Source organism: Phoenix dactylifera, chromosome 11 (assembly GCF_051530095.1).
Source record: "Phoenix dactylifera cultivar Ajwa chromosome 11, Ajwa_hap1_PhDact_Kaust_v1.1, whole genome shotgun sequence".
NCBI classification, from domain to species: domain Eukaryota; kingdom Viridiplantae; phylum Streptophyta; class Magnoliopsida; order Arecales; family Arecaceae; genus Phoenix; species Phoenix dactylifera.
In genome coordinates, this window is record NC_143200.1 from 20,337,859 (window position 1) to 20,352,851 (window position 14,993).

General features: G+C 37.0%; 1 protein-coding gene across 4 annotated transcripts; it reads right to left on the minus strand.

Moving 5' to 3' along the window:
- Positions 1-225: 225 nt before the first annotated feature.
- On the minus strand, positions 226-13,866 carry LOC103722379 (uncharacterized). 4 transcript variants are annotated; one of them, XR_016397780.1, is made up of 13 exons: positions 12,804-13,865; positions 10,982-11,111; positions 10,790-10,892; positions 9,699-9,822; positions 7,546-7,611; positions 7,276-7,315; positions 5,404-5,522; positions 5,198-5,245; positions 3,643-3,693; positions 3,476-3,544; positions 1,302-1,547; positions 786-1,168; positions 226-672 (listed from the first exon to the last, which is right to left on the minus strand). XR_016397780.1 is itself a non-coding variant. In XM_089926063.1 (12 exons), the coding sequence occupies exons 1-12, from the start codon at positions 12,960-12,962 to the stop codon at positions 917-919; spliced, it is 1,398 nt and encodes a 465-aa protein (XP_089782189.1). In that variant the 5' UTR covers positions 12,963-13,866; the 3' UTR covers positions 226-916. The 4 variants fall into 4 exon arrangements, 3 of the variants coding, with proteins under 3 accessions (XP_089782189.1, XP_089782188.1, XP_038972782.2); XM_089926063.1 differs by having other exon boundaries at positions 226-1,168; positions 10,982-11,102; positions 12,804-13,866; XM_089926062.1 differs by having other exon boundaries at positions 226-1,168.
- Between the last annotated feature and the right edge of the window lie 1,127 nt (positions 13,867-14,993).

The window sequence follows — 14,993 nt, forward strand, 5'->3', positions numbered from 1 at the left end:
ATTCAGTCAACGGGCAGAAAGGTGCTAGATAAACAGGCTAAAGTTATTTCAAGGGAGGGTGAAATCAACTTTAACCACCCCACAGAGGCCACCCCACCCGCCCGCCCCCCCCCAAGCCCCATTTTCTCTTACCAGTTTTCTACTTGCCCCCAGGTGGCTATACTCTCTAATACTTGAGAAAAATGACCCATATGATAGTAGCTGATTCATGCACAACCAACCAAATGTTACAAGGCAATATATATTGTGAAATAAAAAGAAATTACAACATCCTCTGTTTTTATTGGCAGGTGGGTCCCTCAGATGGCACTTCTTCTTTACCATAAATCACTCCCTGTGCTGGTTTTCTGATCAGAGGTGAATCCATGAATAGAGAAGATGAGGGAGGATGAACATAATTTAAACAATAATGAGCATGATATTGAATTTCAACTGTAATAACCCAAAAATGGGAGAATTGCTGGATAAATATTGTTGCGCCTTTTCCCACATGATGTGAAAAATTGTACAATGGTGTGGAGGCCAATGAAGGTCCCTGAACATGGCATGATATTGAATTGCAGCTGTAATAACCCAAAAAAGGGAGATTTTTTTTTTTGATAAATAATGCTGTGGTTTTTCGCCCATGATGTGATTGTACAATGGTGTGGAGGCCAGTGGAATCGGCATGACCTGCATTAAAAAACAAACTTGCTAGAGTCATGCAAATATGCTGACCAAACCCATGCCAAGCCTTCGTGTCCCTGCAAAAATGCCCCAGCATGACCTTGAAGACAATCTTATACCTCAAGTTCTCCAGGCCCTACCGCTGAGTCATCTCAGAAGCCAAATGGGACTCTTTCTGCTAGTATCCTTCTCAAATGAGTCAACCCTGCAGCTGAAGAATAGAAGAAATAATACATGCCTGAACACTGACTCAACCATTTGGTTGGGGAGGTCTATTGTTTGGTGGGACATGAGGGGTGACTTCATTGCCAATTGGTGCTTGGAGGCGATTCCATCGGTCAAAGATGATCCTCCCTCCTCGACCCATCCTCCCTTTGTAGCGGTAAAATGGTGCAACTGAACCGTTCTCTACAGGTGGATCCGGAGGCTGCACAATGCTGGCAGCAGCCAACTTATCTCGATCAAGAGGTCTTGTGAATAGCATAACAGGCTCATCTGGGTCCTGCATTAACACCACATCTCATCATCTGGATGTATCTCCAATTGAACTAAATCTAGTGGTGCTATGTGAAAAGAGGAAAAGCAGCTACATGTTAGTTTGGTACTAGTAGATGATAGGGCGGAAAATTAGATACCTTCTTGTGAAGCCATCCATGCAGTAAAGGTCTTCGTCTCATTTCTCGCTTCATTCGTCCTGTAGGGATCACAATCAGCCTGGAACCGGTGAAGGGTGGATTCTGCACTTCAGCTGACTGAGCATGTCGGTGACCATTTGTGGTGTCATCGGAGTCCATAAAGTCATCCTCGCTTGATCCAAATTTGCATGAATTTGGCAGGAAGCCAGATAATGCTAATCCATCTTCAACAATTTGTACCTCATGCTGAAAGCAGTGTGAAGGTTGTTTGTTAATAACCCAATCGCTAATTCAGATTTTCACAAAAAAATAATTTGTGGAGGAAACTTCTGACATAAAAAAGAGGCCTTCTACAACTACATCACAATAACAAGAGAATGCCTCCATAACTTTCGGCCTCTTGATTGGCGCACTGCATCAATATCCTCGTGAATTCACTGAGTGCATGTCATGACAACAGTGACATTTCACAAGATTGGTTGGATGCCATTGATGAAAATTATTTTTGCTTGGTAATGAAATGGAAAACTATAGTAGGTGTGCCATACCCAAGAAAGATGCCTATACTCCTAGTAGCTATCTGTTAAACTACCAAACATACCAAGGTGCTGTTTGGGTGCATGGTTCCCCAGTCTGTGCGCTAACCACCTGGGTGGAAGGGACAAAGAAAGGTAGGCAGGGGAGAAGTTGTCATGATAAATGGGGACTACAAATCCTACAATCCCAGGGTTTTAGGCTCTACAATCCCCTTCTCCCACCCATTTCTCCCACTCTCCACCTCCCCCCACAGTGATTCTCAACCTCATGGGGGGTACAAGATGGATAAAAGAGGTGGGCATGCAGATAGACCCTAGCGCAGAGGTAAGTGATCTCATATGCCTACTTGGAGAGGCTCTGATTATCAGGGCACTAACCTAACGTGGTGAGTTGTATATGTTTGAAGACCCAAAACACTGAAGCACAAACATATCTTGCAGAAGTAATGAAGGCATTGGATCCATGAACAAATAGTCAAGGAGATCAAGAATACAATAACAGCACTTAGGACTTCAGCAGCATGCACCATTTAATCCAGCATTACCAGGTTTTCTGATTTACCATTACAATGCCATCCTTAAACTATCAATTATCAGATAAAAAACAAGGAAGGTGCCATGCCTAAAAATGTATCATGAGATAACATCAACTTAATTAGGACACGCAATTCCATCATGAATCCTGTTTGTTTACTCCACTTGTCTACCCAAAGTACTGCTACATGATGGAACCAGCTTGTTACTATCGTGTTGATTGATGCCATCCAGAAATGACATGAGCGAATCTTCCAGTGCCATCAAAAGTGAAAGGCAGATTGTAGTGCAGAATGTAATATTTGGAATATGAACTAAATGCTGATGCAATTCTGCACCTCACTCAAGCCTTGAGTCTCAACTCAATCTCACAAGCCAAACATGATAATCAAGAGAAGTCTTTCCATTGCATGGGTCCATAAGATTCCAATCTCTCAATGTTCTCGTAATTCAACTGCACTCGTAAAACTAAATAAAGGCACTCACAATCAGCACCTGGTGTCCTTTAGACCTTTTCAGATGTTATAAACCTCTTCCTTCCAAGAATCTTTGCAGTATTATTCCCTCACTCGGAATCAAAATTTACAGAGATGAGGAATTCCTGACCTTTTTTCTCCAAAAGGTAGTTGCATTCACTCACAATCAAATATTGCCAAGCTAAATCAACAAATAGCAGCTCCACCTAAAAATAATGATACAGCAAAACAAAGACCAAAAGCATAAAAGGTGAGCAAAAGATTCCAATTATATTTTGTTCATCAGCCACCATACAAATGTAAATCATGTTATCGACAATAAAGGATCAATAACAGAATACATGTATTAGCCCATATGAAATACTGCAGTTACTTTAGACTTCTTGACAGACAATATGGAACTATAGTCCTGGGAAATATGTATTATCATAAAACTAAAAATGAAACCCTAGTTCAGAAACAAGTGGCTGGGCACTAAAATTTCAACTCTTCAGCCATTGTCCATAAACTGTTTGTGATGAAAGTATTATTGTTGGAAGAAAATAAAAGAGGTTTTACTCTTTTACTTTAAACTATAAAGACCGATCAAATTGGAGAAAGCAAGAAAAATACACAAGAAGAGGCATACCTTATATTTGATTTGAATCCTTTGAAGGCTGACCTCACTCTCCATGACCTCTTGCTTCTTCTCTTCCCTCTACATACAGAAGTGTCATAGAGAAGCTGAATTTTGTGGGGTTGCATAATTAAAAGTTTATTAACTTGAGAACAGTAAATTAATAATTGAAACTAAACCTCAATCAAAGCCTCCAATACTGTCCTTGCATGATCCAAGTTGCACCTGACCTGAAGATTTAACTTTGAACATCAGAACTAATTAAATTTATTATATATTTATTTAATGCTATAAACATGTGCACAGATAGTGGATATCTTGATGATGAAAAATGCCAGTATTTGTGATGCTATTATTGGACATGAATGTTAATATCCAACCACTAGCACTGAAACTAAGATAAATATAAAATATCAAAACAAGACCAATGAAAGAAATAATTGGAGATTATTTCAATCAATCAAAATTGCAACTATATGAAGAAATGATGGGTGTGCATCAAGATTACATTGCCCATATGAATATCTCTGTATGATTCTTCAAAGCATTAAAAGGTCTCATGCAAGTTCATGGTGCAACGAAATAAACAAATAAGTTATGAAAAGGAATCTGATATAAAAAAATAAAGCAGCCAATTATTGGAGGCAAACACCTTGTTAAGAGGCATAGCTGGAAAATCATTATATCGTTCCATCACCTGAAATTTATTTTTCAATGAACAAATTATAATTTTCATAATTCTTTAAATGGAAATTTAGGAACTTTTAGTTCTAGTTCTTATGTTGAGACCTAAAACATGATTGAAATTAAGCTACACAGCTTTGTTCCTCTTTTTTTTTGATTCTCTTGATTCATTATAAGTTAAGCTGTAGAAAAGGTAGGCTGAAAGTCCAAGGTCATATGCCTTCTCTAATATTTTTATTTATTAACATGGTGTAGTTTTAGAAGTTTATTAAATAAATTCTGAAGAGTCATGAAATAATTGCAAGCTGACAGGAGTCCCTTTGAATTGAATAGAGAATGTCTTAAATTTTTCATGATATTTTGGTTTGTTCTGAAGTGATGAGATTTAACAGATTTTACAAGTCATAAACTGAACAATATATCTTTAGTGGTAGATTCTACACAGCTTTCTTCTTTGTCATGCCTTGCATATACACCCACACAACATTTATATCAAGCAGGCATTGGTTGGGAAGCTGCATCTTTACCTCGTGATAAAAGACACAGATCAACACCAACATAAAGCACTGAAATTAGTGACTCATGATATCCTGACTAAGTTATAATAGAATGACCAATTAAGCAGGCCATACTAGCTATAACAGTTACAGCTAAAATCAAGGTCTGCAATCTTGGTACCAGATACCATATCAGTACCTTATCGGTACTTTATCGGTTTGGTACTGTACATCTCTATGCCAAAATAGCTTTCTTACCAATTTTCTCAATTTTTATCTCGTTACATCTCAGTACGGACCGGTACACACTTCGGTACGGGCGGTACAGAGTTTGTACTAACTTGAATGTATGTTTCGTACCGATTTTCTTCCAGTACGGTACAACACGCCCCGTACAGGGTGATACAGGATGGTATGGCAAACCTTGACTAAAATAAATCCACAATGTCAAAGACCAAAAGCAGCAACTAAACTCATAAAGTAAAGGGTAAAAGTTCATGAGCAATATTGTCATTAAGCAATGTGCCACAAGAAGGAAAAAAGTAGTCTTCACCCGGCGAAGTTTTTCAAAGGATTGCACATTGTTCTCCCGCCTTTGCATCTGAACAAATTGAAAACCATATTAGTGAAAAATGACCTCAAAACTCTTTTTTGGGGTTTAGTTTTGTGCATGTTAAATGGGAACATTTAGACGATACCACATGATTTTCTTGGAAATCAGTGAACATTGCAAATGAATATTTAAACTATGCTGCTTACCCTTCTTGCATGAAGCCGGTGAGCTTTTTCCCTTGGTCTAAATACATTGTATGGATTTGTATCATTAACTGGTGGCGGAGGCTGCAGAAGCACAAAAATGATGATGAGAAAAGTGGATTCTTGTTTTACCAGAAGAGTGAAAAAAAGATAAATTTCAATATTTGCCGAGAAAACAAATGAATTAGATAAATCATGGATGACATAACAGGCATGAAAACTAAGGGGCAACAAATTTAATAAAACATAGCGAATAAAGTAGAAAAATTCAAGAAGCAAACCTCAAAGAGAAGATTGGATACAAGCAAGGCCTTCAAGGCTAGAGTCAATATATTCATGCAGTAAAAATATGCTGGCAAAACAGGATGATGCTGCAGGAAGGTTACCTTCTCATGGAGATGGGCCTAGACTCTTAGTTAGCACCATGAAAAAAACTGAACTAATCATATTGATAAATGATAAAGGAAAAGGAAAAGGTATATCCAGTATACAGCTCAAGAAAAGAAGCAAAATGCCAGAAATTGGCATGGCAGAGACTATTAGTGTTTGGCAGTTCTCTATTCACAGAGACAACAGATTGACCAAGTACACTTCTGTGAAACATCTGAAATCAAAGATTGTTGAGGAGATTGTACTATAATTATTAAAAGCAGAAGGTAATGTATCAGCTTTTCTTTTATTGCAGGTCAATAATTATGTAGCAACTAACTTGATGTTTTTCAATGCTTCCTAATGGCCTTTTTCTAAATGCTTAGAAACATATCTCATCCTGGTATGGCTCTAAAGTAGAAAAATCAACTAGAAATGGGAACAAGGAATGACGAAACTACAACTGTCATAACTGATAGCATAGCCACCCAGAGATCACTTAGTTATGCTGTCTACAGAAACAAAGTAGATGATACTGGAAGCAACAGGTTTGTTTTCACATAACTAATAGTGGTCATAACAAAAACTACATAGCTGGTATTTAAGGCAACAAATAATATTCGGTAGGGAATGACTGCACCCATCAGAAACAGTAAACCTGAAATCCTTGAAAAATTTCTTAACAGACACTTCTTTAATAATTTAATGAATCATCCTATTTTCTTCTAAAATTTATTTAATACAATAATACTGCTTTTTCAAATCTAGTTTATCTACTGCAATTTCCTACATATAATTTTTATTATCCATTTTGATTGGAAATGTGAACTTTCCTTATCATAGAAACTCATCAAATGACATGATCTTGGGACTGTTTTAGGTATGTTCTCCATAAGGAGAAATTCAAAACCTTCAGCATGTTCAGAGAGCTCCTCCTTTTTTTTTTAATTTCTTCCCATTTTCTTGATATTTTAGGTGACTGCTAAACTAAAATCAGATTTAAGATACCTCCTGCTTAATATGTAAGAGCAGGGTTGAATCTTTCCCTAAATACAGCATCAACAAACATGCCTCAGTTGACCTAAGACTTTCTATATTCTTCGTGTAGAGAAAGTAAGTTGACCACCTACCATTTTTTAATTTCATTTTAATATTTTAGCACCTTACTTGCAATAACTTTTCGAATATTAAAGACTGCACTCTTTGCCTTCAGAGAGTATAAAGCGAACAGCTAATAAGAACATTGAAAAAATATGAAACATAAACCAATACAGAACTTTGTCACCAAACACATGGAATATACGATTGCTTCATATTTAAGATCACATGGCCACTACTGCACCAAATGCAACAGAAATCTTAAGAGAACAGGTGTCCTCCCTCGATGCATAAGATGGTCTACAAAATTTCACTTCCTCAACATGGTAATCAAATATAAATGACTGAGATGCTAAAGGTCACACCAAAGTAACAATATTATTCTGTTATTTATAAGGCTGGTACTGACCTGCAAGTGCCGCAGAATAGGTTTTTGCCATCGCTCTCGCTGATAAAAGATAATAAAGCATGCATAAGAATACAGGCTACAACAAAAACAACGCATTTTAGCAAAATCAGCATATGTAATTCATGCATAACGTCACGCTACATTCGAAAATAATCCATCGCAGTGTCAGCAAATATGACAAAAATTTACCATGAAAAAATAATGTTCACAGTACATGCTATGGCAAAGAATGGGATGAGCTAATCACCTTACAGGACAATGAAACATACCTTTGCTCTCCAATAATTGTATACAGACCGGAGAACTGCAAATCTTACAGACTGGGCTTGCAAGCTCTGCAACATGAGGCAACTTTAAAATCATTACATCAGGAAGATCTCAATGCCTGAACACTTGAAGTGTTATGATTAATAACAAACTGTCCTAACAAAAAAAAAGAAACAGCGCAAGCTCTGCTACCAAAAAAGCTTGATATTGCTCTGCAACTTAATACTGTTGCTAGTGCATGTTAAAAATGAAGGTCAGGAGGAAATAATAATTAAATAAAGATGAAGATCAGATGAAGGAAAATCATAGGATTAAGGCTTTCAGTGGGTGGGATTGCCCTATGTTTTTTATAAAATCAAAAAGAAAAGAAATGAATAGAGAAATGGAAGATAGTTTTGGTTTGCCACATGCAATGCAATCTGCAAGGGTATCACATTAAAGGTTTTGGCCTAGAGATTGTCATTTAAAAAGATTTCAGATGAATGAAGCTTGCACATGCCTTTTTGACAACCACAAGTTCATGCCACACTAGGAGTGGCCATATTTCATCATATTATCATCCTAGCTTTTCTTCCATTGAAATAGGGTCTGATATGGAACAGATCTCTAAGTTGAGTAGGTTCCATGAAACAGTTTGAGTTAATTTTGGTGATCGATTGGCAAAAAAAACAAGATAAATGTAAATTAAGTATAATACAGCAAGGAAAAGGCAAATTGTGCGTAAATAATTACACAAAGAAAGACACTAGTTACCTCTGGCCTTTTTATTTATTCATTTTGTTTTTTCCTGAGTGGTATGAGGATTTGAAGGAAAGGAATAGAGAAATGCATGTCAAATGCACCTATAATGGTGTTCAATTATCGAAAACAGAATTTCCCAAAAGACTAGTTGACAAACGGCATTCAGAAAATGATTCTATTTCCTTTCTATCTTAATCATTGGCCAAGATATGAAATATGATCTCATCATAGAGATCCAATGAGAAAAAAAAAAAGAAAAAAGAAAGAAAAATTTTGTTTTCAATAATTTGGGAAATGGAGATTGTGTAGAATTCCAACACAAGGCAAGCTTGGGCAACAAAGGCGGCTGCAACCTACAAGGCCAAATGATGCTAGACCTACACTAAGTTGCAATTTAAGCTCTTGGAAATCAGGTGCGACCGTCTTAAGTCCCCCTACAGTTGGAAAGAGTGTAGACCAAGAGGAAAAGAGGACAACATTTGAAATAGGTAATTATGTTCAACTTTGAGGTACAAACTATAACTATGCACCAATAAGTCAAACATGGCACCCAAACTGAAGTAGCTAAAATACATGCTAAAGGAAATCCCATCACGAAACCAATAGAGAGGAGAGGGGGGAAATAAAATGTACACTACTTCAACTTTACCTCCAATTCATGAAGATTACTAACTTCACAATTCTAGTTGATGAATAAAACTGATGTTTCTTCAACAAAAAAGAATAATATGCTGAGATAGATACTGTTGAATAGACAAGTCATCCATCAAATGAACCTAAACAGTGGGCATGAAAGGCCCCACTCAAAACAGTGAAGCCTCCCTACAGATACACTATATGATTCTGTAGAGTGAAATTACACATCTCTAAGACATTTATTTGCTTCCCCTTTCTGAGTTCCCGTGCTTATTTGAGGACTTACTTGCATTGCACATGACAAAGACTCATCAATTTTAATACTTTACTAAGTGTTCTGTTTGAGCAATTTAGAACTACAGACTAGAAAATTTGGTTTATATAGATACACCTTTGTTTTGAAAATAAACCTCCATCAATTTTAGAAAGGCACCGACTAGATGCAGTTTATTTGTTACAAACAGGAACATATTTATGACAGAGAGAAGCATCAAAAGTTGACAGGCTTCACTATTGGTCCATGATAGAAAGCATGTACCATAGATAGCACCAATATGATTTAACCAGCTATCAGACACATCGAGGACTGAGTAAAAAGAATTCAAAGATGTGTAACCATAATAATTTCTATTTTGTACAGTTAAGGCCTGCTAATAACAAATATGGATGGTCATATTTTTTACCAAATATATATATATATATATATATATATATATATATATGGATGGTCATATACAAGAATATTAAATGGTTACTCCATAAATGATCCAAAAAGTACCTCAGCCGCAGAATCTAGCTGTAAAAGAACAGGAACGGGAGAACCAAAAGTAGGAGCCATGATTCCTGCTCTTTCTCGAGTTTTATGATCCAAAACCTCCAATTTAAACAATAAAATCTCAAACCTGGATTGATAAACATATGTGAATAACTATGAGCATCAAGAAGATGTGAGCATGCAATGTGAAATAGATACACGAAATTTTTTCATGTGTTTTTAAATAAACAATCGTTAGCATATTGCGAGGCAAATATTGACTTTGCCTTTAATTTTTGGGAATCCACACAGTTCTGGAAACAGACTGCAATGCTAATGTTTAGAGAGTAACATAATGCTCCATATAATTCCGATAAAAGACCGCAAAGCTTGCACAAAGACAATGATGTTTAAGTTTTTCCAGAATTATACATTTCATCTCTAAACTGCATGATTTTGGTGCATTCAGGATGCCTTATCACTGCATTTAAATTGTGAGTTTTAAAATATGCTCTATATGCAAAAACACCAATTATATTTGGTAAAATTATCACTCATTTATAGACATGAAGAAAATAGTTACATCTCTGTGACAAAGAAATTTCAAGAAACCTCACACTGCAATGGCATTTAGACACTATAACTGAGAGACCACCAAAGCATTCTTTCCACAATTTGATAAAGACACCCAAACACATCCATTGATATCAGCAAATCATATTGAAGCATTCAACATAGACACACGTCTAACAAATAGGCGCACAAAAGCTTATTGATCACCATGTCACCTTTGGAGTACAAAAAAGCATCATTTCGTTGATTTAATATTTTCTCCAACCCAATATATGTTACATTATTTTTTTTAAAAAAAAAGGTTCTTTTTCAGTTTTAACTTTATGTTGGACGCTGGCTGGTGTTTACACAGGAAATATGATTTTATTAAGATATCACTGCTTAAACTTAGAGACTTCCCTCCCTCATCTTATTTCTTGCTCAACTGTTAACTACTTCGTACAGAATGTTACAGTAAAAAACAAATGATCAAAGAGCCAGATCGGATAGTGGTTTATTGTTATGAATACAGAACTTTGGTCAACTAAGAGTTCTGAATATACCTTTCAGGTGCAAGGATTTTCTTTTCATTGTTGAACTGTTGAAGCCAATCTTCATCCTCATTGTCCAGGTCATAATCAACAAACTCCCAGTTCTCCACCCTGGCTGCAAGGATGAAGCAACTCCCAAATACAATTAGCACAACTATAAACAATGGAACAATATTTACCATTTGAAGCATGTTAGTTACAAACCTCCTCTTCCACGTAAATATGATGGAGGCTGTGTGAAAGTGCGAGAGTAGTCTCTTTCGTATGTATTTACCACCTTGAATTGTGGAGTAGGTATCTCGGAGGAACTTTTCTTGATAGAATTCTGGTGCACCTAGAAGATAAGTCATTATTCTCATCAAACATGTAATCAATTATAGAAAAGTCTAAATGCTTGTGCTTTTTTTACTGTGTGATTCTACATATGCTCACATTCTCAAACAGAAGTGAACCATGCACTCAGAATTTCTAAACATGGCATTTGTGCTAATAAAGGACTTATTGACTCCCGCATATTCCTCCACAACCAGAAAGATTTCCTTCCAAGAAGGTGTGATGGAAACTATATGAACAGAGAAGACCACAGAAGGTCTAAACAATATATATTAAAAAAAAGGAATGGCAAAAGAAAAAAAAAAGGAATGGCAAAGGAAAAAAAAAAGGAATGGCAAAATAAAAAAAAAACATTCTCCACTCAAAGCATCATATTTGGAAAGGCTAATGACAGATGCAACTTATGGCCATTTTTAGCATCGAGCCCACTAATAAAGAAACAAAGAAGAAAGAAAGAAATTTTATGGGTTTGGCTTAGATCTGCTGCAAAGCAGAAGCCGAGTTTTCGTTAGGGATCCACCTGCAATACATGAACTTTGAGATCCGTGTTTGACAAGATGTGCTCAGCCTAGCACTGAAAAGTTATCGTGGAACAGTGGGCGACTCTAGATAATTCTAAAAGTCCACTGTCTATTGCAGGTAGGCCCTGATCAGAAACTCAGTGTCCACTTGGCAGCAGACCTAAACTGCACCCTTCTCTTGTTAGTTAAAAATAATAGGTCTCGACAAGAAGTAATAAGCTAGTTAACATATAATCAGACAGCTGTATAAAGTTAAATACTACTCTTCCAGCCAGTTGCAAAAATATGTCAGTAACTATGAAATGGAAATGGATCCTAGTCAGATAGCAGTATAAAGTTAAATAATACTGTCATAAAGGACCAGTAAAAAAAGTTCATCTGAATACAACTGTGGCTTCATTTAAAAATGATGGAGAGCGAGAATACAACAAATGATTCTTAAATTTGGGTCATATTAAGACATGGCACTTTGCTTCTCCCAAGACTCACTTTTGTCCATGGACTTAGAAAACTCTTTCAGGGATATGACACTTGTCAGTTCACCAAAGGTGTTTGCAAGTCTCCAAGAAGTTTATTTGCCTTTTTCCCACTTCTATAGTGAGGCAATGATCAGATGCAATTTCTGAATTTCTAGAGAAGTAGAAAGTAATTAAACAGGGGCCTAGTTAAAGCTGCAAAAAGAGATCGGTGTGAGAATTTAATCAAGTCTATAGAAAGAGCTCCCTTAAGCATTTCCTAGCCATATAATGTGATTGTGGTGGTGTCACTCCTATCAATGATTTAATGCAATAAGAGCAAAAGAACCATCATTAACAAACTCCCCAGTATCCCAGGTGTCTGCAAGGCTACAAGGGCATTTGGGCAAACCGGCCCTCAGGCATCCCATTTCAAAGTCTCAATCACCAACAGGAAAAGATATTGCTTTCTACTAATAGAATATGTCTATCCAACCAATAGAAGCAATCGAAAGAGTAATCACTAATATGACCAGAATTATGCATGTCAAATAAAGAAGCACCTGAATTCCAGCCAAATGTGCAACTTCATGTATGTAACTCACTTGCTAGCATGCTTAGTATGCCATAGGAACAACAGAAGCAGCATGAAGAACCTAAAGGAGATCAATTCAAGCTCGGTTGCCATTTAAGACATCAAATTTCAATCCACATTACCTCATTGTCAGCTTCAGTGGAAAGCCGGAGCAACTGGGAGTTGCGGGTAGACGCAGCAGTGCTCGGTGCCTCATCGTCCTCAAAGTCCTGGACAGATTTGAGGATTGGGAGCTTCTTGTGGATGTCAAGGGGACGAGGCCTGAACGACAACCTACTCATGTCCGCTCATCTCCCGTCCAATAATCCACTCACTCCTCCCCTGCTCATGCCACCACCTCCAATGCCGAATCACAAACTCAGAACCAAACACCAGCGAGCAATTCAACACTCCAAAGTTACTAACAAACCCGGCTGAAATTAATACAAAGCTCGAAAGCTACTCAAAAAGCTGACGACCTCAGCATTCGGCTCCCTACCCCAGAGTGCAGAGCATGCTAGCTTCCACAAAACACCACCCAATTCAACAAACGAATGGAGGAGCAAACCTATCAAGCCCAAGCTAAGAAATTTATGCCCAATTCCTCAAACGGTTGAAGAAGGCCTAAAAAATGCGAGCTATCCCCTGTTCGGGGATGCCCTAGTTTTGAAAAAAAAAAACCGAGGACAAACCGCACAACGGACGGGTTTTTTCAAATTTTCGACTCAAATACCCATCCCAATCCCGAAAACGAATCGAGAAGAAGAAATAACGAATCCCTCGCACCAAATTGGGGTATTTCTGACCAAGCCAGCCCGAATCGAGGGATTTAGGGCACGGGGTCTGGCAGGGAGTGATTCAGCGTTCTAGGGATCGGAGAACCGAGTAGAAAATATTAAGTCGGTAAAAAAGAGAGAGAGAGAGAGAAATAAGGGGAGGAGGACGAGAATTTCTAGTGTTTTGAGTTGCTAGGGTTTTGAAATGAGGGGAAAAGGAGGGAAGCGAAGCGGGGAAGAGCAGTGAGAAAAGGGGGTGGTGTTCTTGGGGGACCTCTCTCTTCGATGTCTCGACTACGAGAGATCTACGGCTGCGATACGAGTATCTACGCTGGCGAATTACAAGGATCGTAGGGCTGAGAAGGGCTCGATGGACGATGTATAGAGAGTTGGTATTGGAGTACAACAGTGGAAGAGAGATGGGTAATAAATAAATACAGGACTTGCCTTCTCCAGTTCTTTTTATAGCATTCCTCTTCAGTCTCGCTCATCGATGAAGATACTGCTCTGTTTTCTTTTCTTGAGAAATAAAGTTTGCTTATTTTGAAGACAATGCAAAGTAGAGTTTTTATTTACTGTCTTTTTCCAAGTTAATCCTCTACACGTATATAAAGGATATTCTTGAATATTCTTGTAGAATATTGATGAAGCTAGAGATAAATATGAACAATCCAAAGTGGTTTAGGAATGCTAATAGTCTTTTTCTCTGAAACTATTTGTCTTGTCAACTTTTGTATGAGAACAAAAAAAATATATTGTATATATCTTCATAAATTTGATTCAAAATAAAATGGTTCTTTTAAATGTCTGGTTAGAAGTATAAATAAACTTTGTGTGCAATATATTTACCTTTCTTATTGTACAGACTATTATAGCTGTTTTTTTTCTAATTGTCTAGAATTATTGTTCTCACCATCCATTTCACTATTAAAAAAAAAAATTGCTAGAGATTGGATAAACTTATTCTTAGCTCTAAGTTTAATGTCAAACATCACTACCCCACTTGCTGCCTCCTTTTTGATATTATGGGTCATCATCTTTTTCACTGAACGCCAGCTTCCCTCCACTCCATTCTTGAGTTGTTATCTTCTTATTACACTTCACCACCTTTGCTTGCCTTTTCTTGCAACTTCTCCAACCCCTCCTTATCAATATTGGCAATGCTTCAACTTTTTTTAATTTTTGCCGGATGACAGATTCACCTTAACAAAATGAATGAAGAGAAAAAATAGAAAGAATGAATATTCAAATAACATAAACTATTTCTTTTTTTTTATTTTTGATGTCTTGAACAAATCATTCAAAATCTTAGTGTTGAAATAACATGGAATAGCAAGGGTGGGAGCAAGGAGGGAGGGGGAAGAGAGATAAAGGAGGAGGAGGAACTCATCTAAAACAGCTTTCAACATTAGAGGAGAAATAGAAAGACATAAAACATGAAAAATTGGTAAGATGGGACCAAGTAGGGATTAGATAAGCCATCCACCTTTGTAGTCAAAAGCTACTAAACTTGAAATAATTGCAAAAGACTTGAACCTTTAAATGTTATCTCAACCC